Source organism: Mustelus asterias, chromosome 26, assembly GCF_964213995.1.
Source record: "Mustelus asterias chromosome 26, sMusAst1.hap1.1, whole genome shotgun sequence".
Lineage (NCBI taxonomy): Eukaryota > Metazoa > Chordata > Chondrichthyes > Carcharhiniformes > Triakidae > Mustelus > Mustelus asterias.
The window spans coordinates 42,722,787-42,747,900 of record NC_135826.1 but is presented as its reverse complement, the minus strand read 5'-3'; the positions used below and the strand labels follow the sequence as shown (position 1 = coordinate 42,747,900).

The window sequence follows — 25,114 nt, the reverse complement described above, 5'->3', positions numbered from 1 at the left end:
CAATGTGACAGGGCTGGAGGAGAACCAAGTGAAATTGATGTCACAGAGGAGAAACAGTGCAGGAGAATGAAATGGTGCTACAGACTGGAGGAACATCAAGTGAGGATAAAGGGACCAGGTCACTGTCATGAAGGATTGTGGTTGTGACTTGGACCACCAGTCTCGGTGTAATGATAAGGGCAGGGAATAGACCTGCGGGGATTTGGACAGGGGCTGGTGGAAGAGACGAGTAGTCAAGATCCTAGAAGTAATGGTTAGAGATAAAGCAATAGCTGGAGAGAATGGAAGTTTTGATGGTGGACTTTTTAAGGCAGAGTAAGAACATTACTTTTGAAGGATGAAGAGTAGTGCTTGTGAAAAGGCTGATGACTTCAACACGAGCAATATGGCTAATAGTCTGACATTTGATTTGGATGGGGCTGAAAGCACAGGGCCTACACTATCTGGTGAAAAAAAGCTGTTTCAAAATAAATGGAACTGACTCTTTGAAGATAGACGCCACAGAAACATACCTATCATTTGATAGTTTCATTTTAAGAAAAAATATAAAGAGATACATTTAAAATACATCAGAGGCATGCAGTGTCTCACACACTGCCATCACCTGTAGGATATTATGCTTCTGGTCACTGGCTTCAGCAGTTGTATTCTGGACAGCTTTCACTACATTAATGAGGTCGACACCTGCAGGGAAAGGGAAATAGATCCCAAAGTTAAAAATCTCGCATGTTATCAGTTGCTTTACCGAAATCTTTAACATATCTGGTGCCAATGCTTCTTGTTAACCATTCTTGGGATGTGGTCATAGAATCCCTACAGTGCAGAAGGAGGCCATTCGGCCCATCGAGTCTGCACCGACCACAATCCTACCCAGGCCCTATCCCCGTAACCCCACATATTACATTACCCTAGCTAGTCCCCTTGACACTAAAGGGCAATTTAGCGTGGCCAATCCACCTAACCCACACATCTTTGGACTGTGGGAGGAAATCAGAGCACCCGGAGGAAATCCATGCAGACATGGGGAAAAGGTGCAAACTCCACACAGACAATGACCCAAACCGGGAATTGAACCCGGGTCTCTGGCATTGTTAAGCAGCAGTGGTAACCACTGTGCCACCGTGCCGCCCTGGTTGTCACAGCATTCACTGCCTGTCATGATTTGCCCTTGAGAACATAAGAACTAGGAGCAGGAGTAGGCCATCTGGCCCCTCGAGCCTGCTCTGCCATTCAATAAGATCATGGATGATCCTTCTGTGGACTCAGCTCCACTTACCCGCCCGCTCACCATAACCCTTAATTCCTTTACTGTTCAAAAATTTATCTATCCTTGCCTTAAAAACATTCAATGAGGTAGCCTCAACTGTTTCACTGGGCAGGGAATTCCACAGATTCACAACCCTTTGGGTGAAGAAGTTCCTCCTCAACTCAGTCCTAACTTGACGTCCGTGGTGGAGACGTTGTTGGAGAAGATTCTTAGAGATAGGATGTATGCGCATATAGAAAGGAATAAACTCATTAACGATAGTCAGCATGGTTTTGTGAGAGGGAGGTCATGCCTCACTAACCTGGTGGAGTTTTTCGAAGAAGTGACTCGAATGGTTGACGAGGGAAGGGCCGTGGATGTCGTCTTTATGGACTTTAGTAAAGCGTTTGACAAAGTCCCTCATGGTAGGCTGGTGAAAAAGGTTGGATCTCATGGGATAAAGGGGGAGGTGGCTAGATGGGTGGAGAACTGGCTTGGTCACAGAAGACAGAAGGGTGGTAGTGGAAGGGTCTTTTTCCAGCTGGAGGCCTGTGACTAGTGGTGTTCCGCAGGGTTCTGTATTGGGACCTCTGCTGTTTGTGGTTTATATAAACGATCTGGAAGAAGGTGTAACTGGGGTGATCAGTAAGTTTGCGGACGACACAAAATTGGCAGGACTTGCAGATAGTGAGGAGCATTGTCAGAGGCTACAGAAGGATATAGATAGGCTGGAAATTTGGGCAAAGAAATGGCAGATGGAGTTCAATCCTGATGCATTTTGGTAGAAGTAATGTAGGGAGGAGCTATACGATAAATGGCAGAACCATAAAGGGTGTAGATACGCAGAGGGACATGGGTGTGCTAGTCCACAGATCCTTGAAGGTGATGTCACAGGTGGAGAAGGTGGTGAAGAAGGCATATGGCATGCTTGACTTTATAGGACGGGGCATAGAATATAAAAGTTGGGGTCTGATGTTGCAGATGTATAGAACATTGGTTCGGCCGCATTTGGAATACTGCGTCCAGTTCTGGTCGCCACACTACCAGAAAGACGTGGAGGCTTTGGAGAGAGTACAGAGGAGGTTTACCAGGATGTTGCTTGGTATGGAGGGGCTTAGTTATGAGGAGAGATTGGGTAAACTGGGGTTGTTCTCCCTGGAAAGACGGAGGATGAAGGGAGACTTAATAGAGGTGTATAAAATTATGAAAGGTATAGATAGGGTGAAAGGTGGGAAGCTTTTCCCCAGGTCGGTGGTGACGTTCACCGGGGTCATAGGTTCAAGGTGAAGGGGGGGAGGTTTAACACAGATATCAGAAGGACGTATTTTACACAGAGGGTGGTGGGGGCCTGGAATGCGCTGCCAGGCAAGGTGGTGGAGGCGGACACACTGGGAACGTTTAAGACTATCTAGATAGCCATATGAACGGAGTGGGAATGGAGGGATACAAAAGAATGGTCTAGTTTGGACCAGGGAGCAGCACGGGCTTGGAGGGCCGAAGGGCCTGTTCCTGTGCTGTATTGTTCTTTGTTCTAAATCTGCTCCCCCTTATTTTGAGGCTATGCCCCCTAGTTCTAGTTTCACCTGCCAATGGAAACAACTTCCCTGCTTCTATCTTATCTATTCCCTTCATAATCTTATATGTTTCTATAAGATCTCCCCTCATTCTTCTGAATTCCAATGAGTATAGTCCCTGTCTACTCAGTCTCTCCTCATAAGCCAACCCTCCCAACTCCGGAATCAACCTAGTGAATCTCCTTTGCACCCCCTCCAGTGCCAGTATATCCTTTATCAAGTAAGGAGTCCAAAACTGTACACAGTACTCCAGGTGTGGCCTCACCAGCACCTTATATAGCTGCAATATAATCTCGCTGTTTTTAAACTCCATCCCTCTAGCAATGAAGGACAAAATTCCATTTACCTTCTTAATTACCTGCTGCACCTGCAAACCAACTCCTTGAGATTCCTGCGCAAGGACACCCTGGTCCCTCTGCACAGCAGCATGCTGCAATTTTTTACCATTTAAATTATAGTCCATTTTGCTGTTATTCCTACCAAAATGGATGACCTCACATTTACCAACATTGTACTCCATCTGCCAGACACTCGCCCACTCACTTAGATTATCTATATCCCTTTGCAGACTTTCAGCGTCCTCTGCACACTTTGCTCTTCCACCCATCTTAGTGTCATCTGCGAGCTGGTGGTGAGCTGCCTTCTTGAACCACTGCAGTCCATATGATGTAGGTACACCCATAGGCACACCCATTCTGTAGTGGTTTCTTACAATTGAGTGGTTTGCTAGACTATTTCAGAGGGCAGTCAAGAATCACCCTCATGTCGACTAGACCGGGTAAGGAGAGCACACGTCCTCCCCAAAGGACAGTAGTGAACCAGGGTGACGTTTACAACAATCCAACAATTTAATGAAACTAGCATTTTTGTCCAGTTTTATTAAATGAATTTAAATTCCCTCAGCTACTATGGTGGGATTTGAACTCATTTCTCCAAAGCATTAGGCTAGCTTGTGGATCACTAGCCGAGTAACAATACCATTATGTTACTGTCTCCATCGTGTTTTGGCCCAGTGTGATCCTTTCACTCTGAATATTCCAAACTTCACCCACCTTGTGACTCAAATTGTTGTATCGCTTCATTCAGAGCCTCCTCTGGCTCCATTTCAAACTCAGTTATATTTTCTTGCACTACAGAATCAAACGTCTCCTGAGTAATCCGTCTGCTCGCCATTCTTGTGTAAATTTCACTGACTTACAGTAGATCTCTATGACATTAAAAAACAATGTATAATTAGAAAACTAAAAAGTACCAATGGATTTGTTAGATTTGTATGTGAAGTCTCAGGGAAAATATTATTAGGCATATCATTTCAGATAGCTTCTGGGATAATTCCTGTAGCATGTAATGTGTATCAATTCCAGAAGGCAGCTGTGAGAGAAAAGGAAAATTCTGCTTATAAAGAATAAGTTGCAGGTTAACTTGAATTCGAAGGACTCAGAATCATAGAATCTCTACAGTGCAGAAGCAGGACATTTGAACCATCGGGTCTGCACTGACTCTCTCCGATGCAGTATCTTACCCAAACCCTATCACAGTGGTTAGCACTGCTGCCTCACAGCACCAGGGACACGGGTTCGATTCCTAGCTTGGGTCACTGTTTGCATGGAGTTTGCACATTCTCCCCGTGTCTGCATGAGTTTCCACCGGGTGCTCTGGTTTCCTCCCACAGTTCAAAGATGTGCGGGTTAGGTTGATTGGCTATGCTAAATTGTGCCTAGTGTCAGGGGATTAGCAGTGTAAATATTGGAGTTACAGGAATAGGGCCTGGGTGGGATTGTGGTCGGTTCAGACTCGATGGGCCAAATGGCTTCCTTCTGCACTGTCGGGATTCTATGAGGGGCAAGTTAGCATGGTCAATCAACCTATCTTGTGGTGGGTTCAGGAGGGAGAAAGGAATAGATTACATCGATGGAGGAAAATTAAGCAAGGGAGGCTCGCATGCAGCATAAAAACCCCCTGTGCTGAAAGACCTGTTCTCGTGCTTTGTCTATATAATTGCTAAGTTGAGCTCAGTCTTTTTTATTGCCTCTCCCATGGTTCGGCTGGCGGGGGGAGGGGGTAAGCCAATGGCAATACAATGTCAGGATAATTCCAGTTTGACTATTGTTGCTCTTCTTTTCACATGTTTGCCTGATCTCTTTCAAAAGGGAAATGAACAAAGCATCACCACACCGATAGGCTGGGGTAGGGACAGAATGATCAGTGTGATTTCTGAGCTTGAATAGTATGACAAAGGAACATCCTTGGCACCTTTACCTTCTGAGCCAGAAGAAGCCACAAGTTAAACACGTTTCATATCACCCAATTCAGTAATTTTACACTTTGTGAAATGAATGAAATTTAGGGATGATCCCTAAAATGTGATGCATCCTCATGGTGACTACAAATGGCTTTTATTATTTTAAAACCAATTCATCCTTTTTCTGAATAACATGCTCATGTGTTTGGGGACAGAAAGATCCCATTGCTGTGCTGGCAGCCACTGAATTTGTGGGCTTAGTAAATAATTCTTAATATAACCTTTCTGTCTGCCACCTACCTCAGCTTTGCAGTGCCTCCGAGTGCCACACCCTTATCCCTCCCCCCCACACTGTGGTTCCTCCTGTTACTATGGCAGCGGCGGAGATTCGTTCCTATCCACTTGGCAACACAGCGGCGGAACAGTTTTACCTGCGCACTCACTTCTGGTAAAATAGTTTTTGTGGTTCATGGATTTTCGGTTTGAAGATGAGAAGGAGGGAGGATTTCTATTTTTGTTCAAATGTGGTTTTTGGCCACACACTGAGAGTGACCTGGGCTTGCTTCAACCTCTCTGTTAATAAATGCATTATTTAATATTTATTAACTTAGTTGTACAGAAACTCCTGCTAAAACATATACACAAAATTAGATCACAAGCATTGACATAAAGTCTATAAAGAGGCCAATTGGGCCAACTGGTCTAGGTCTTTATGCTTCATATGCTAGCTATGACTGTAACACTACATTCTGCACCCTCTCCTTTCCTTCCCTATGTACAGTGTACTCTGTCTGTATAGCGTGCAAGAAACAATACATTTCACTGTATACTAATACATGTGACAATGTAATAAATCAAATCAAATTAAATTCACAGGACATTCCACCCAAATCTCTCCATCAAAGCCTATCAACACATTCTCACCACTCCCTCGGTAAAGAGTTTCTTTGAAATTCTCTGTTGGAGTTATTAGTGACTAATTTATAATTATGGCCAGTTGTGATCTCACCCACAAGAGGTGTTGTTGCTGTAACTCAAAAATTGAGTTATGTTTTTTTTCCAAAAGTATACTTTATTCATAAAAAATCTGCAAGAACATTACAAACATTCCAAAATGGCCACCACACAAGATGCAATAATATTGAGGTTCTTTACGTTCATCAAATAACACTCTGAGATGCTTCAACAGAGATAAAGAAAAGATACAGACATTTTACAATGGTCTTTACAAAATGGTGCAAAGGTATTTCAAGGTTTCCTACATAGAACAAGTTGCACTCCAAGGAAAATTGAGCTATATATAATTCTTCTCTACATAATTTAAATTGCTTTACTGGAGATGCAGTGGCAGAGTGGTATTGTCGCTGGACTAGTAATGCAGAGAGCCAGAGTAATGTTCTGGGGACCTGGGTTCAAATCCCACCATGGCAGGTGGTGAAATTTGAATTCAATAAAAGATATATGGAATTAAGAATCGACTGATGACCACGAAACCATTGTCGTAAAAACCCATCTGGTTCACTAATGTCCTTTAGGGAAATAAATCTGATTTGATTTGATTTATTATTGTCACATGTATTAACATACAGTGAAAAGAATTGTTTCATGCACGCTATGTAGACAAAGCATACCGTTCATAGAGAGGGAAACGAGAGAGTGCAGAATGTAGTGTTACAGTCATAGCTAGGGTGTAGAGAAAGATCAACTTAATGCAAGGTAAGCCCATTCAAAAATCTGACAGCAGCAGGGAAGAAGCTGTTCTTGAGTTGGTTGGTACATGACCTCAGACTTTTGTATCTTTTTACCGATGGAAGAAGGTGGAAGAGAGAATGTCCGGGGTGTGTGGGTCCTTAATTATGCTAGCTGCTTTGCCGAGGCAGCGGGAAGTGTAGACAGAGTCAATGGATGGGAGGCTGGTTTGCGTGATGGGTTGGGCTACATTCATGACCTTTTATAGTTCCTTGCAGTCTTGGGCAGAGCAGAAGCCATACCAAGCTGTGATACAATCAGAAAGAATGCTTTCTATGGTGCATCTGTAAAAGTTGGTGAGAGTCATAGCTGACATGCCAAATTTCCTTAGTCTTCTGAGAAAGTAGAGGCATTGGTGGGCTTTTTTAACTATAGTGTCGGCATGGAGGGACCAGGACATGTTGTTGGTGATCTGGACACCTAAAAACTTGAAGCTCTCGACCCTTTCTACTTCGTCCCCGTTGATGTAGACAGGGGCATGTTCTCCTTTATGCTTCATGAAATCAATGACAATCTCCTTCATTTTGTTGACATTGGGGGAGAGATTATTGTTGCCGCACCAGTTCACCAGATTCTCTATCTCATTCCTGTACTCTATCTCGTCATTGTTTGAGATCCGACCCACTATGGTGGTGTCGTCAGCAAACTTGAAAATTGAATTGGAGGGGAATTTGGCCACACAGTCACAGGTGTATAAGGAGTATAGTAGGGGGCTGAGAACACAGCCTTGTGGGGCACCGGTGTTGAGGATGATCGTGGAGGAGGTGTTGCTGCCTATCCTTACTGATTGTGGTCTATGAATTAGGAAGTTGAGGATCCAGTCGCAGAGGGAGGTGCTGAGGCCGAGGCCACGGAGTTTGGAGATGAGTTTCGTGGGAATAGTGGTGCTGAAGGCTGAGCTGTAGTCAATAAATAGGAGTCTGACATAGGTGTCTTTGCTACCTAGGTGTTCCAGGGTTGAGCGCAGGGCCAGGGAGATGACGGTCTGCTGTGGACCTGTTGCGGCAGTCGGCAAACTGTAGTGGATCCAGGTAGTCCGGGAGGCTGGAATTGATTCGTGCCATGACTAACCTTTCGAAGCACTCCATAATGATCGATGTCAGAGCCACTGGCCGATAGTCATAAGACATGCTGCTTGGTTTTTCTTAGATACCGGGATGATGATCGTCTTCTTGAAGTAGATGGGGACCTCAGATTGTTGTAAAGAGAGGTTAAAGATGTCTGTGAATACCCCCCACCAGCTGATCCATGCAGGATCTGAGTGCTCGTCCGGGTACCCCATCCGGGCCAGTCGCTTTCCATGGGTTGACCTTCGAGAAAGCTGTCCTGACATCTGCAATTGTGCCCCCAGATACAGGTTCATCCAGGGTGGAGGGCATGCTCTCACTGACCTCTTGCTCAAAACGGGCATAGAATGCATTGAGCTCATCAAGGAGGGCTGTGTTGGAGCCGGCGATTTTACATACCTTCATCTTGTAGCCTGTTATGTTTTGCAGACCTTGCCATAATCTGCGGGGGCCGGTGTGGATAGCCTGGGACTCTAACTTGGTCCAGTACTGTCTTTTGGCATCTTTGATGGATCTCCTTAGATTGTATCTGGCTTTCTTGTATATGTCAGTGTCGCTTGACTTGAATGCCTCAGACCTGGACTTCAGCAAGCAGATGGTGTGAAATTTGAAGTCAATAAAAGATATCCGGATTTAAGAATCTACCGATGACCATGAAACCATTGCCAATTGTCCTTTAGGAAAGGAAATCTGCTGCCCTTACCGGCTCTGGCCTACATGTGACTCCAGACCCACAGCAATGTGGTTGACTCTTAAACGCCCTCAGGGATGGGCAATAAATGCTGGCCCAGCCAGAGACACCCACATCCCATGAACAAGTTAAATAAAGTAATTACTTCATGTTGCTATCTTGGCGCAGTTGGCAGTATTTTTGCTTCCAAGTAATATGTAGGTTAAGCTAGCCTCACTTAGTTGTACTAAGATGCGATGTTGACGGTGTGCTGTACTGTCAGAGGGGCTGCCCTCAGAGATCACTGACTTCCTCAGCCTGGTTAATTACTTGGATGATTAGATACAGCATTTGCATCAAGTCTAAAGAGGCTAGCCATTTGCTCCATATGGTCCATGCTGATGTTATATGTTTCACAGGGAGTCTCCTTTAACCCACTTTTAAACCCTATCAGCAAATTCCTCATGTTTATCTTATTGCTTCCTCTTAAATCTGCAATTTTCTCGAACATTGGGAAGACCAAAAGGTGTTGTTCTTGGTCTCTGCCACAAAATTCTCACCCTCTTCACCTACTCCATCCCTATCACCGGCCAATTCTCAAACTAAACCATTGTTAGTAATCTTAACCCTGAGTTGCGCTTTCTACCTCATGGCTTTTCCATCATCAAGACTGGCACATCCACCTCTGGAATATCTCCCGCTCTCACTCCAATCTCAGTTCATCGACCCGAATTGATGTCATTGGCAGCCCCCAGGTGTGAGTATTAAAATATAAAAGCAAATTACTGCAGATGCTGGAATCTGAAACCAAAAGAGAAAATGCTGGAAAATCTCAGCAGGTCTGGCAGCACCTGTAAGGAGAGAAAAAGGATCATCTGGACTCGAAACGTCAGCTCTTTTCTCTCCTTACAGATGCTGCCAGACCTGCTGAGATTTTCCAGCACTTTCTCTTTTGGTGAGTATTAAAATGCACCCCCCCCCCCCCCTCCACACCCCCACACCCCCCGCCAGGCTAAAACCTCACACCTACTCTAAACTCCACATCATCCAACATTTTGCTGCCCATATCTTATTACACTCAGTTTTCACCCCTCACTGAGTTTGTGTTCAGGTCTCTGGAGTATGACTTGAACTCACAATTTTCCGACTTAGAAGCAAAAATGTTATCAATTGAACAAAGAACAAAGAAAATTACAGCACAGGAACAGGCCCTTCGGCCCTCCAAGCCTGCACCAACCATGCTGCCCGACTTAACTAAAACCCCCTAGCCTTCTGAGGACCATATCCCTCTATTCCCAACCTATTCATGTATTTGTCAAGACGCCCCTTAAAACTCACTATCGTATCCGCTTCCACTACCTCCCCCGACAACGAGTTCCAGGCACCCACCACCCTCCTCTGTGTAAAAAATCTGCCTCGTACATCTCCTTTAAACCTTGCCCCTCGCACTCAAACCTGTGCCCCCTAGTAATTGACTCTTCCACCCTGGGAAAAAGCTTCTGACTATCCTCTCTGTCCATGCCTCTCATAATCTTGTAGACTTCTATCAGGTCACCCCTCAACCTCCGCCGTTCCACTGAGAACAAACCAAGTTTCTCCAACCTCTCCTCATAGTTGATGCCCTCCATACCAGGCAACATCCTGGTAAATCTTTTCTGTACCCTCTCCAAAGCCTCCACATCCTTCTGGCAGTGTGGCGACCAGAATTGAACACTATATTCCAAGTGCGGCCTAACTAAGGTTCTATAAAGCTGCAACATGACTTGCCAATTTTTAAACTTAGTGCCCCGGCCGATGAAGGCAAGCATGCCATATGCCTTCTTGACTACCTTCTCCACCTGCATTGCCACTTTCAGTGACCTGTGTACCTGTACACCCAGATTCCTTTGCCTATCAATACTCTTAAGGGTTCTGCCATTTACTGGCCATTGGCAGGCTTTAAGAACATTGGACAGTGAGGAAGAGTAAAAATATCTATTAACCCAATCAATCCCACATAGAGATTTTGAACAATATTTTGGATTCTATCCCACCCATAGGATTCCCTCTTGAGGAATTCTGAAAGGTTTTCGAATGAGCGACACTTTGGCACAGCGGTTAGCACTGCTGCCGCACAGTGCCAGGGACCCAGGTTCAATTCTGACCTTGGGTCATAGAATCTCTAGCGCAGAAGGAGGCCATCTGGCCCATTGAGCCTGCAACGACAACAATCCCACCCAGGTCCTGTCCTATCCCCGTAACTCCCCCCCCAATATTTACACTCCTAATCCCCCTGACTGTCGCTGTCTGTGTGGAGTTTACACATTCTCCCGGTGTCTACGTGGATTTCGTCGGAGTGCTCCAGTTTCCTCCCACAGTCCAAAGATGTGTGGGTTAGGTGGATTGGCCATGCTAAATTGCCCCTTAATGTCAGGGGGATTAGCAGGGTAAATACGTGGGGTTACAGGTATAGGGCCTGGGTGGAATTGTTGATGGTGCCGGTTCGATGGGCCAAATGCTCTCCTTCTGCACTGTAGGGATTCTATGAATATCTCAAAGTTATATCAAACAAAACTTCCTAATTATTGGCCTAATCTTACATCCAATCATGTAATTCGTAGACCAATTGCCTCCCTTGTCAAACATTTCCATACTTGCATGGAAGTATTATATTCCAGGCACACCTAGCTCTATATTATCTTTCTCGCTCTTAATTTTCAGTATATACATTTCTCCAGCCCACTTTATAATTACAACGCTGTGCAATCTTGTTCATACAATCATTCAATGATACGATTTGCACACAGTTTGACACATCATTGCTACGCTGGCTATTTGATGAGCTCTCCATTCCATTCCATTCCCCCACTCCTTCCCCAGAGCCCTGTAAATATTAATGATTAATCTATGAAACACGCCATAATTCTCTTGTCTCGCATGCCCCGCTACCGCTGCCAACAAGAATGGAGAATTTGGCGCCCAGCCAAATCTCCATTCACTGCAGCGGGACTGGAGAATCCCAGCAGCGGGCGAGGTGAGAGAATTCCGGCCATATTGTGTACCTGAGAAGCCCTCGGTGCAGTTCGTTATGGAGAGGGCAAGAAGTTTATCCATTTATTGAATACCACGATTACCTGTGTTATAAATAAGGTACACAACTAGGAGGGGTGGTTGCCTCATGAATTAAACATATATCTCCCCCCCTCTTGTCTTCTTATTAAATCAGTGTTTGTCCCGGTGAAGTTACTCTAGCTCATCAATGAATCCCACAATGTAACTGACCTGATGAAGTAATGACCCCCTTTTGCCTGTCAACCCTGTGATGTCATAGAGGTCAGCATGTCAGTTTGACCTCTTGCCTCGAAGCGAGCTCAAAGGTCACCTGATGTCATCCATGGAGATATCAAAAGGTTGAGTAAAGCTCGATATAACATATACCACACAGAATAAAAGCAAATAGGCAGTAAAACCACACAAAATAGTTTGTAAAGATGCATTCAATTAAGAAATTAAGCTCTGATTTGTGCATCGAGCAACCTCAAGATCTAGATGTATCTCTGAGTTCAGTAAGAAATCTCGCAACACCAGGTTAAAATCCAACAGGTTTATTTGGAATCACGAGCTTTCGGAGCGCTGCTCCTTCAGACTCACCTGATGAAGGAGCAGTGCTCTGAAAGCTCATGATACCAAATAAACCGAGCAAAGTTGGACTTTAACCTGGTGTTGTGAGACTTCCTACTGTGCCCAGCCCAGTCCAACACCGGCATCTCCACATCACATATCTCTGAGTTGATAGGGTAAAGTTCACTTGGCCTGAGATGGGCTTGGGACCAAGATAATGCTAATTTTCTTATGCCATTGCTGCTCTATCATTTAGTTCTTTACAATCTAATTCCTTTTCATACTCTACTGCTCTATAATCTTTTTGGGGGATTCCCAGAATCAAAAAAGCGTGACTTTTGCCAACATTTTGAAACATTTCTTCCAAGGCCATGTCTATAAATGGCCACAAGGTGCATGATGCCTGCAGAAACTTCATAATTGCAAATTATTACAGCAGATGTGTGAACAGGTTTACTCATAAGGCTAATACCTCAAAAAAAAATTGGAAAAGAAAACATGGCTATGCACCATGTCCGGAGACACATTTCTGACAGAGTTAGGTTATAAACTAGGGAAAACAATCGGTGAGGGCAGTTATTCTAAAGTGAAAGTAGGGAGTTCCAAGAAATACAGGGAGAATGTTGCCATAAAGGTAGTAGACAGGAAGAAGGCACCACCAGACTTTGTCAATAAGTTTCTGCCAAGGGAGTTGGCCATCTTGAGAGGAATCAAACACCCTCATATTGTTCAGGTTTATGAATTCATTGAGGTTTGCAATGGGAAGCTTTACATTGTTATGGAGCAGGCAACAACAGATCTTCTCCAGTTGATTCAACACAGGGGCCACATCCCGTGCAATGAAGCCCGTCATTTGTTTACGCAGATAGCCTGCGCTGTCAAATACCTTCACGAGCACGACATTGTCCACCGGGACCTCAAGTGCGAAAACATCTTGTTGACCGAGGAAATGCAGGTAAAGATCACCGATTTTGGATTTGGGAAGAAGATTCATGGCTATCCTGACCTCAGCAGCACGTACTGCGGCTCTGCTGCCTACGCCCCTCCTGAGGTGCTCATGGGGGTCCCTTATGACCCCAAAAAGTATGACATTTGGAGCTTGGGGATCATCCTTTATGTGATAGTGACTGGGTGCATGCCCTTTGATGATTCAAACATTAGTAAGTTACCCAAGAGCCAGCAGAAAGGAGTGGTCTACCCAGACAGCATCCAACTAGAGGAGAAATGCCAATCTTTGATTAGGGAGCTGTTGCAGTTCTGCCCCTCAGGACGACCGGCTGCCAACCAGATTGTCAAGCACGTATGGCTTAGAGACAACAAGTAGAATGACCCCAAAACCCTATGGGGCGCGAACATTAGTTTCTTCATAGTGTTACCATAATGAGTGTAACGACGTTTCTGAAACCATTCGCAATTAAAGCTTTGAAAATGCACACACTTCTTTTTTTCCGGTCACTAATGAAGTCTGGATGGAAGGAGATTCTACCCAGTGAATCGTGCCTGAAGGAAAACCATTTTCCTGTTGTCACTTAAAACCCTACTGCTATCTTCACTGAGGCACTTGGCAGTTTGGAAAAAGAGCAGCCACATATAGATTAAAAATCTGAACCAGAAGATTATGAGGGAGTTTGATATGATAGACAGATGTTTCCACTTGTGAAGAAGAACGAGGGATCATAAACATAAGGTAGTCACTGTTAAATCCTAAAGGGAATTCAGGAGAAAGTTTTGTACCCAGAGACTGTGAGAATGTGGAACTCACCACCACAGGTTGAGGTGAATAATATTGATAAGTTTCAGGGAATCTCGATAAACATATGAGGGGAAAGGAATGGAAGGGTTTTTAAAAATCCATTTATGGGATGTAGGCGTCGCTGGCTAGGCCAATATTTATTGCCCATCTCTAATTGCCCTTGAGAACATAATGAACTGCCTTCTCGAACCGCTGCAATCCCTGAGGTGTAGATTCACTAACAGTGCAGTTAGGAAGGGAGTTAACCCAGCAACGGTGAAGAAATAGCAATGTATTTCTAAGTCAGGATGGCATGTGCTTGGAGGGGAACTTCCAGGTGGTGGTAGTTCCCTTGCGTCTGCTGCCCTTGCCCATTTAGGTGATAGCAGTCATGGATTTGGAAGGTGCTGCCTAAGGAGCCTTGGTGAGTTGCTGCACTGCATCTTATAGATGGTATACACTGCTGCCACTGTGCATCAGTGTTGGGAAGAATGTTTCAGGTGGTGGACGGGTGGTGAGCAATTCTGTTTCACACGTGGGAAGGAGAGAATTGAAAAAGCGAACTTGGCCTTAATTAAACAACGGTTAGTTCATTAACATGTATTAAATGAAATTCTATTAGTAATCTTTCACCTTCATAGGAATTGGGCAACTTTCTACCATCAAACAATGCAAAATATACAATGATAATGTCACCTTTCAGAACTTATTTTCCATTTTCAACTGAACGGAATTTGATTATTGTTTTTAAGAGCAATTGTATTTTCCCAACTTTTTTTCTAAAGAGAGGAACACAAAAGATATATCAAACGGAAACTGATTTTCATTAATTAATGAAGAATTTATTCAGTTAAGAAAGAACGTAGTGACTGAAGGTATTTAGCCCCTCAAGCCTTCAATTGTATCACGGCTGATCTATATCTTATTTTCCCATTTTCCTTCCCTAATCATTTGGGTCACCAGAAAGACATCTTTCACCCATTGCTTTGGAAAATTCTTTGAGTTTGGCTTACCTGTGAAATTAGTCTTAATTCTAAACGATAGATTCCAAAAAAGGCAATCTGGATCTTGTAAACAGAACTCTGCATGGACAGCCAGGTCAGAAAAGCTTTTGAAAAAAGTAGGAATCTGCAGGGAAAGGGGGTCCTGCCCTGGGTGATAGTTCAGAATGTAGAGAAGATTAATCTCTTTAAGTCAAACTATGATGTGGGTAACATAGCATCATCGTCATGTTTCTGCTGTTTTCTGCCCATCTCTGCTAGATGTGGAGATGCCAGCGTTGGACTGGGGTGGGCACAGTAAGAAGTCTCACAACACCAGGTTAAAGCCCAACAGGTTTATTTGGTATCACGAGCTTTCGGAGCGCTGCTCCTTCATCAGGTGAGAAGGGGCAACGCTCCGAAAGCTCGTGATACCAAATAAACCTGTTGGACTTTAACCTGGTGTTGTGAGACTCTCTCTGCTGGCAGAGGGAGAAAGTAAATGTGTGTTGGCTGTGTGAAGGGTTTCGCTTACACAGTTCCACTGGGTTCTGGTATAATATATGATATAAAGAAGGCAATTCCTTGAAAAGTAAGATGCTCAACTCACTTCTGGTGGGGAGGAGCCTGGGGGTGGGGGTGTTGTGGCGAGGAGAGTGTAACAGACTCAACTGAACCCAAAAAGGTATCTACATAAATTTGGAAGTTGCTCAAATACATAAGAAAGAGAAACGAGGCTAGGATATCTGGCCCTTTGAATATGCTCCATTATTGAACATGATCATCACTCATGCTCTACTTTCCCAATCACTCAATTCCACTTTCCCATCCAATCCCCAAATCCCTTGATTCCCATGGTGCCCCGAAATCTATCAATCATCATCTGGAATATACTCGACAACTGAGCATCGACAGTCCTTTGGCGTAAACAATTGCAAAGCTTCTTAACTCTCTGAGTGAAGAAATTTCACGCAATGAAAGAATTGTCACAGCCCCATTTGGCCCCATCACGTCTGCACCGCTCTCCAAACGAGTTGGCTTAGTGCCATTCCACTGCTTTTTCTCCAAACCCCTGCACATTGTTTCTGTTCAAGTAATCATCTGTTGCCCTCTTGAATGCCTCAGTTGAACCTGCCTCCACCACACTTCCAGGCAGTGCATTCCAGACCCCAATCACTCGCCGTGTGGAAAATAAATTCTCCTCATTTTGGTCCTTGGCCTTTTATCCTGAGATACCACCCCCGAGTTCTAGATTCTCCATCCAGGGGTAACAATCTCCCAGTGTCTAGCATTTCAAGCCCTCTAAGAATTTTATACAATTTCATGGGAACGCCTCTCATTTTTCTAAACTCCAGAGAGTTTCGGCCATTCTCCATTCTTCCTGTTGAACAACCCTCTCAGTACAGGAAGCAAACCTTCATTGATCCTCTCTCTGTACAACAAGTATATTCTTCCTTAGGTAAGAAGACCAAAGCTGGGTAAAAATAAAATTCTTTTAATTAAGGTGATTTGAAAGATCTATAATATAACAGTAAATGGAATAGAAACAGCAATACTGAGTGATTTGGGGGAGGCAGTGGTCTAGTGGTATTGCCACTGGATTAGTAATCCAGAGACCCCCACGGCAGATGGTGAAATTTGAATTCAATAAAAATCAAGAATTAAAAGTCTAATGATGACCATGAAATCATTGTTGTAAAAACCCATCTGGTTCGCTAATGCCCTTTAGGGAAAGGAATCTGTCATCCTTCCCCAGGGCATGTGACTCCAGGTCCACAGCGATGCTTCAGGGAAGGGCAATAAATGCTGTCCCAGCCAGCAACATCCACATCCCATGAATGAATTTAAAAAAAATTAAAATCAGAGGTAGTTGTGCTTGAACTTTGCCAGATTGGGGGCCAATGAGAAAGCAAAGGAGTTTAAGCGAGAAGTTGAATTTAAAATCAAGAAACATGAATACAGGAGGATATCATTCAGCCCATCAAGCTTGTTCCAACCTTCTGTCAGATCATGGTTGTACCTTAGCTTTATCGGCTTACTTTGGTTCTATAACCTCCAAATAGCAAACCTCTTAGCAAAAATCCACCATAGTCAGTTTCCAGTCTCCACAAGAATTTTCTTTGTGGAGGGGGCGGGGTGGGGGTGGTGGTGAGATTTACACTAGTCTTTTTGTGCACAAAGACTTCCTAACATCAGTGCTGAATGGCCTGGTTCTAATTTAAAGGTCACGTTCCCTCGCTCTGGATTTTTTCCACCAGAACCTGAGGAATGAAGAGCAGAAGATAATTGAGAAAAGGAGCGATGCAGATTGCAAGAGTGTCAATGACGTGACGGTCACGTGAGCTGGTAAGTTATGGCAGTGTAGATAGATTGTCTCTGAAGAGAACACCAGCCCCAAGGGGAAAGGGGAGCACAACTAGACAGGTGGGACATGCCATGATTCGGAATGGTTTTTCCAGATGAACAACTGGGGAAATAGTTACTGATAAGCCAGGGGTTTTAACAGCAATGTGTATTATTACAGAGAGAAAGGTGCAAGCAAACAAATGGGCTAAAGTTGTTTCTCCCAGAGACCAGGCAATGAATGGTTTCCTAGCTTGTCTGGGTATTCAGAAACATGCCTCTTATCCGTTGTCTTGGAAAGCCCTTTGATCTGGATCTCTCCCTGAAGCCAGGGTGCTAAGAGCACTCAAACACAGAAACTAAAAAAAGACAAATCTGATCTGTGCAAACAGGACACTGCACACACAGAGTCAGTCAATAAAAAACTCAGAATAGACAGGCACCTGTAACAAGAGGAACTCCTACCCTCAGCTATACACAGAAGAGTTAATTGTTTAAAATCAGAGTAACGCAATGAAATGAGGCAGCAAAGCATCTTCATTATTTTTCTATCATCAAATGGCAATAAAGAAAAAAGTTGGAGCGGCACAGTGGTTAGCACTGCTGCCTCACAGTGCCAGGGACCCGTGTTCGATTCCTGGCTTGGGTCACTGTCTGTGTGGAGTTTGCATGTTCTCCCCGTGTCTGCGTGGGTTTCCTCCGGGTGCTCCGGTTTCCTCCCACATTCTGAAAAATGTGCTGGTTAGATGCAGTGACCTCAACAGGCCGGACTGTGGTGACAAGGGGAATTTCACAGTAGCTTCATTGTGTTAATGTAAGCCTTACTTGTGACTAATAAATAAACTTTAAGTTATATTAATTTGAGCCTTTCACAATCCTAGCAAGTCTCAGAGCACTTTTGAATTAATAAAGTTTTATTTTTAATTTTTTTTCATTATATCCAATCAAAGTCCAATTCAAAGTCTCAATCAGTGAGACGTTACAGATCCAAGCTGACACGACAGGCAAAGTTTTGCCATCTAGTGGTTGTTGTAAGAGATAAAATGTATTGTTTGAACTAAGAGAACCCAATTGTGATTATTGCTCTGCACATTCAACTCACTGTGGAATAAATGAAACTCGAAATAAGTCTGAGTCTATTTGCTAAGGTTGAAAAATATGAACATGCTAAATAAAGACACAGCCACCCGGTTTAGGTCACAAACATGGCTTCCATTGTTACCCACCCACATCCCATTCCATACACACACACATACAGAACATAGTAGTATTGACTTGTAATATTTGATAAAATATACAAATGAATGTTCACTTCCAAGATTCAATTCCAAAAGGATATTTATGTAACTGACTAGTGTATGTTATGTTGGACTTCCAAAGAGAGGGGAGCTAATGTTGGTGCCAATTAAAGTTCGACAAGAGTAATGGAGTTGTCAGTTAATCACCACAATAATTCTCATCAATGAGTCTTCAATAGACCCAGACATGAGGTGAGAGGATTTGGGATGCATTCAGTCACTCCATGATATTGATGACATGATGATCGCAGGACTGACAGATATTATCAATTACCAAGGCTATCACAGTAATAGAACATAGAACATAGAGTATTACAGCACAGGAATAGGCCCTTCAGCCCGTGATGTTGTGCCGAACATGGCGCCAAATTAAACAAATCCCTTCTGCCTGCCCTTGGTCCATATCCCTCTATTGCTTGCATATTCATGTGCGTATGTAAAGGCCCTTAAAGGCCCCTATCATATCTGCCTCCACCACCATCCCTGGCAGCATGTTCCAGACACCTATCACTTTCTGTGTAAAAAACTTGCCCCTCACATTTCCTTTTAACTTTCCCCCTTTCACCTTAAGTGCATGCACCCTAGTATTAGACATTTCAACTCTGGAGGAGAAAAATTCTGACTGTCAACGCTATCTATGCCTCTCATAATTTTATAGATGTCTATCTCCCCTCAGCCTCCGCGTTCCAGAGAAAACAACCATAGTTTGACCAGCCTCTCCTTATAGCTCATACCCTCCAATCCAGGCAGCATCCTGGTAAACCTCTTCTGCACCCTCTCCAAAGCCTTCACATCCTTCCTGTAATGTGGCGACCAGAATTGAACACAATAGTTTAAGTGCAGCCTAACCAAAGTTTTATAAATCTGCACAGTAACAATTGGATCTGCAATAAAGCGACAGAATAGGACTAGATTCTCTTTGAAAGAGCAATCTAATAGTTTCAGTCCCCATTGCTCTTTCCCACGAGCCCTGCAAATTTACTTCCATTCAAATATTTTCCAAATCCCTTATGAAAGTTTCTGTTGAATCTGCTTCTCCCACCCGTTCAGGCAATGCGTTGCAGATCATAATCACTTGTTGTGTGTGATGATTTGTAGTGATTGTCCCTTTAAGGGAAACACAGGAGAGTAAGGGTCACATGGTCTGTACAACCAACTGGGAGTCAGAGTGGGTAATCACCCAGGGGTTGGTGTACTCTCTTAGGCAGGAGACATGTAGGGGATGAGGTGCAGCTATGTGGCTTCTGTACAATTCTTCTTATTAATGAATACTCTTGTTTCTAATGAAGTATGTGAAAGTGCTGATATCATTACATCTGGCAACGAGGGTAAAATTGTCACAATACTGCCTCTGGCCCGACACCTGTGAGTATCCTGTTTTAATTGAAATCTGAAAAGAATGTACTCACCCGAATGCCTCTCATTTGGTGAAATTACCCATTTGAGATAAACCAACCTACTTTAACCAATAATATAATGGCCATTGTTCCTCTGAACTTCAATCAGGCTATTATTTATTATAATGTCTTCTTCTGTTGAAGCCAATATTCATTGCACTGCCTCCTACTTGAATATATTCTTTGTCAGGACCTCAAAACTGGCCTCCTCCTCACTTCCCTCACCGTCTTCCCCTCCTGTTCATGAGGTGCAGAGCTTTGAAACCCAAACTTGGTGTCAGCCAATCCATTACTTCCTCACAAACCCCAGTTCCATTGTGCTCTCTCGAACGCTGGTCATTTTCCTGTACAACAGGTTGTGAGCCTACACGGGGTTCCTCAATAAACCGAACACCAAAGAAAACACGCCACGGCCATACCAAGGTGGCAATAGTGCTTGTTCTTTCTTCAAAGGTAGACTGGTTCCAAGAGCAAAGCAACCGTTAATAATGGGCTAATGTGGCCAAATGGTGTCCAAAATAACAATGGGAGAGTATCCCAATGGGGATAAATCTCGTATTTTCTTTAAACCATCTCAGAGAACTTCATCGTGGGCTGAGGGAGTCTGACCGCCTGAACTCCCGGTTTAAAGGCTTTCAAAGGAGACACTCTTTTTAAAGAGACATTAAGAAGGTGAGACTTTGCATAGCTCTTAATGGAAACAGTTCGACAAAGTGGTAGCCTGAGCGCAAACAACTGGGTCCAAAGAGAAGCAGAACCATATTCATTGGCCTGCTGACAAACAATGATATCTTTAAATAGGAGAAATATAATCATAGAAAAGTACAGCACAGAAGGAGGCCATTTGGTCCATCAAGTCTGTGCCATTTTTTTCAAAGAACAATCCAGGAGTTGCCATATTTCTGAATGGTTTTCTTCATGTATTTATCCAATTCCCTCTTAAAGGTTACTATTGAGTCTGTATATACCTATCCCATCAGGTAATGCAATCTAAATTCTAACTGTTTGTTCATAAAAACACTTTTCCTTGCGTTGCCTCTGATTCTTTTAAATTTGCGCTGTCAGATTACCAACCCTGTAGCCATCAGAAACAGTTTATCTTCATTTATTCAATCTAAACCCTATTATTTTCAACATTTCTGCCTCTCAGCCTTCTCTGTAGGGGGAACAACCCCAACTTCTCAAGTTTCTCCATGTAACTACAACGCCTCATCCACAGAACCATTTTCGTAAATCCCTTCTGCACCCTCTCCGAAGATTGCATATCCTTGCTAAGGTGTAATGCCCAGACCTAGACACAACACTCGAACTAGGAATGAACCAGTGGTTTTTGATGCATTATCCCCACTTGCCTGGATAGGTGCAGCTCCAACAACACTCAAGAAGACACCATCTAGGACAAAGCAGCCCACTTGATTGGCACCACATCCACAAACATCCACTCCCTCCACAACCGACGCTCAGTCACAGCAGTGTGTACTATCTACAAGATGCACTGCAGCAATTCACCAAAGGACCTTAGACAGCACCTTCCAAACTCATGGCCACTTCCATCGAGAAGGACAAAGGCAACAGATACATGGGAACACCACCACCTGCAAGTTCCCCTCCAAGTCACTCACCGTCCTGACTTGGAAATATATCATTTTTCCTTCGCAGTCGCTGGGTTAAAATCCTGGAATTCCCTCCCGAACGGCATTGTGGGTCAACCCACAGCATGTGGACTGCAGCGATTCAAGAAGGCAGCTCACCACCACCTTTTCACGGGCAACTAGGGATGGGCAATAAATGCTGGCCAGCCAGCGACGCCCATGTCCCATGAATAAATAAAAAAGAATCCGACTTTCACAGATGTGTCTAACTGTTCTCTGAGCAATAATTAATTATTTTGAGATTCTCCGGTTTTCATCTTAATTATTTTCTTTAAACAATACTTAAAGGACTCTAAACAACTTGTTTCCCACTTCTAAGCACTTTCTTTTCAAAAATACACTTGATTCATAAAATTCGTAAAAGTCCATTCCAAAGCATTTCAAATTGAAAATGCAACATTTTTTCTCAACACAGCAAGTTCCGCCCTGAGCTGCCTCAATAAAGCTTCAATACTCTTGATATTCAGAATGTACATTCCATATCAGGCATGCAACATGAGTTCTACACTCCTTGGACTATCTGTGACATGATACAAGCAGAGTGTTGTCTGACTTTTCTGACTGGATGGAAGATTTTCGGATTGGAGGTAGGTTGCTAGCGGAGTGCCACAGGGATCAGTGCTTGGTCCTCTGCTCTTTGTGATTTTTATCAATGACTTAGAGGAGGGGGCTGAAGGGTGGATCAGTAAATTTGCTGATGACACCAAGATTGGTGGAGTAGTGGATGAGGTGGAGGGCTGTTGTAGGCTGCAAAGAGACATAGATAGGATGCAAAGCTGGGCTGAACAATGGCAAATGGAGTTTAACCCTGATAAATGTGAGGTGATTCATTCTGGTAGGACTAATTTAAATGTGGATTACAGGGTCAAAGGTAGGGTTCTGAAGACTGTGAAGGAACAGAGAGATCTTGGGGTCCATATTCACAGATCTCTAAAGGTTGCCACTCAAGTGGATAGAGCTGTGAAGAAGGCCTATAGTGTGTTAGCTTTTATTAACAGGGTGTTGGAGTTTAAGAGCCGTGGGGTTATGCTGCAACTGTACAGGACCTTGGTGAGACCACATTTGGAATATTGTGTGCAGTTCTGGTCACTTCACTATAAGAAGGATGTGGAAGCGCTGGAAAGAGTGCAGAGGAGATTTACCAGGATGCTGCCTGGTTTGGAGGGTAGGTCTTATGAGGAAAGGTTGAGGGAGCTAGGGCTGTTCTCTCTGGATGGGGGAGGCTGAGGGGAGACTTAATAGAGGTTTATAAAATGATGAAGGGGATAGATAGAGTGAACGTTCAAAGACTATTTCCTCGGGTGGATGGAGCTATTACAAGGGGGCATAACTATAGGGTTCGTGGTGGGAGATATAGGAAGGATATCAGAGGTAGGTTCTTTACGCAGAGAGTGGTTGGGGTGTGGAATGGACTGCCTGCAGTGATAGTGGAGTCAGACACTTTAGGAACATTTAAGCGGTTATTGGATAGGCACATGGAGCACACCAGTATGATAGGGAGTGGGATAGCTTGATCTTGGTTTCAGATAAAGCTCGGCACAACATCGTGGGCCGAAGGGCCTGTTCTGTGCTGTACTGTTCTATGTTCAATGTTCTCTCAGCTATGGTCTCCAGTCTAATTCCCTTCCTACCAACCTACTTTAACCAATAATATTGTGGCCATTGTTCCTCTTATTTATTATAATGTCTTCTTCTGTTGAAGCCAATATTCATTGCACTGCTTCCTACTGGAATATATTCTTTGTCGGGACCTCCAAACTGGCCTCCTCCTCACTTCCCTCACCGTCTTCCCCTCCTGTCAATGAGCTGCAGAGTTTTGACTTGGCGTCACCCAACCCATTCCAGCCCATGGAACAAGCCTCCCCCCCCCACTCTGAACGAGGCTGAAGGTGAGAGTCCTTGTTTTACCCCTTCCCCAGGCAACCCCTTTCAAAGTGACTGTAGATATTTCCAGTGGGATTGTGATTCCAGGCAAGCCAGGAAGATCCTATCGAAGGAGCAAGAGAACAAGAGCCAAAGCTCCTTGAGATCATCCAGTCGGAAAATAACTGCAAGTCAAGCAGGAAAACTTGCTCATTGGCCACCGAGCCTGCCTGCCTTAAGTGATGCAATGCGGCCTATCCTATCATTGATGAGGGTGATGGCATAACTCATGAGTGATGAGGTCAAGGGTCACCCCCACCTGTGAAATACAGAAACAAACATGTCACATTTACCATTTCTATATTCTACTTTTAGCACAAGCAGTGCCAATTAGTTCCTTATTTTTCTCAAAGTTCAAATGAACTTGTTTGCGCCTTGCAATGGTAACAGTTGCATTTCATTATGAGGTAATAAAGAATTGGCAATTTTGGAAAGCTCAGGTAAAAGGGAGTCTGATAACTGGAAGTGACAAAGCTATTTATATTTACCTGCAAATATATTGCAATCAATACTTTTTGAAAGCATTTGGGTACATGTCTATAAAAGGTGATGGGTTGGGGGTGTGACACAGGGGAAACTTCACAAGTGCAAATTATTACAGCAGATGCATTGATAGGACAAGTTCGCTCATCAGGGTATTGCCTTAGCAAGATGGCCGTGTAACATGTCGGGGAGCAAACTACTAGCACAGTTAGGTTATAAACTGGGAAAAACTATAGGAGAGGGCAGCTACTCCAAGGTTAAAGAAGCCATTTCAAAAAAATACAACAAAAATGTAGCAATCAAAGTGGTCGATAGGAAGAAAGTTCCAAAGGATTTCGCAAGTAAATTCTTGCCGAGGGAGTTGGCCATTTTGAGAGGGATCAAGCATCCTCATATTGTCCATGTCTATGAGTTTATTGAGGTTCGCAATGGAAAAGTCTACATTGTCATGGAGCTGGTCTCTACAAATCTTCTACAGTTGATCCAACAAAGAACCTGTGTCTCATGCCAGGAAGCCAAGTGCTTGTTTTCTCAAGTCACCAAAGCCATCAAATACCTCCATGAACGTGACATTGTCCATCGAGATCTCAAGTGTGAGAACATCCTACTGACAGAGCAGATGCAGGTGAAGCTGGCAGATTTTGGATTTGGAAGGAAGAGCAGAGGCTACCCAGAGCTCAGTACTACCTACTGTGGCTCTGCAGCCTACTCTCCTCCTGAGGTTCTCCTGGGTGTCCCTTACGACCCCAAGAAGTATGACATCTGGAGCATGGGAGTCATCCTGTATGTGATAGTCACCGGATATATGCCATTCAATGACTCCAGCATCAGCAAGTTACCAGAGAAACAGCTTATGGGTGTCGTTTATCCAGAAGAGATTACGCTAGAGGAGAAATGCCAGTCTTTGATAGAGAAATTGTTAACGTTCAGTCCACCGATGCGTCCAACGGCTAACCAAGTTACAAGACATGCATGGTTTAGAGAACGCAAATAAAGGAATATGCTCTAAAGAGGGTCAAAAAAAGAGCCTTGTTGCATTATTCCTGCGGGCACTGTTCTAAATTTTCTGAGTTGGTAAGTTGGTTTCAATAGACATTGGTTGTCAATAAAGGTAGAATTGGGTACATCCCCAAACTTATCATAAGAACGTAAGAATAG

At 43.8% G+C, this 25,114-nt stretch overlaps 3 protein-coding genes across 4 annotated transcripts in view; 2 read left to right on the top strand and 1 right to left on the bottom strand.

Annotated features, from left to right (window-relative positions):
• The window catches only part of armc6 (armadillo repeat containing 6), a 29,797-nt gene extending 15,146 nt beyond the window's left edge, over positions 1–14,651 (bottom strand). The window contains exons 1-3 of one of the 2 annotated variants that reach the window (XM_078198614.1): positions 14,577–14,651; positions 3,873–4,027; positions 605–684 (exon numbers count right to left, since the gene is read on the bottom strand). In XM_078198614.1, the coding sequence (XP_078054740.1) occupies positions 605–684; positions 3,873–3,993 (201 nt within the window). In that variant the 5' untranslated portion in view covers positions 3,994–4,027; positions 14,577–14,651. Of the gene's footprint in view, positions 1–604; positions 685–3,872; positions 4,028–5,362; positions 5,406–14,576 lie in introns of those variants that run through there. The other variant, XM_078198613.1, reaches the window with a different exon arrangement.
• Positions 12,660–13,472, top strand: tssk6 (testis-specific serine kinase 6). Its single transcript, XM_078198616.1, has one exon. The coding sequence runs from the start codon at positions 12,660–12,662 to the stop codon at positions 13,470–13,472; it is 813 nt and encodes a 270-aa protein (XP_078054742.1).
• A 9,486-nt stretch (positions 14,652–24,137) lies between the features above and the next one.
• LOC144479644 (testis-specific serine/threonine-protein kinase 6-like) lies at positions 24,138–24,950 on the top strand. The gene has a single exon (XM_078198615.1). It carries the CDS (start codon positions 24,138–24,140, stop codon positions 24,948–24,950), a length of 813 nt encoding a protein of 270 aa, XP_078054741.1.
• Positions 24,951–25,114: the final 164 nt, after the last annotated feature.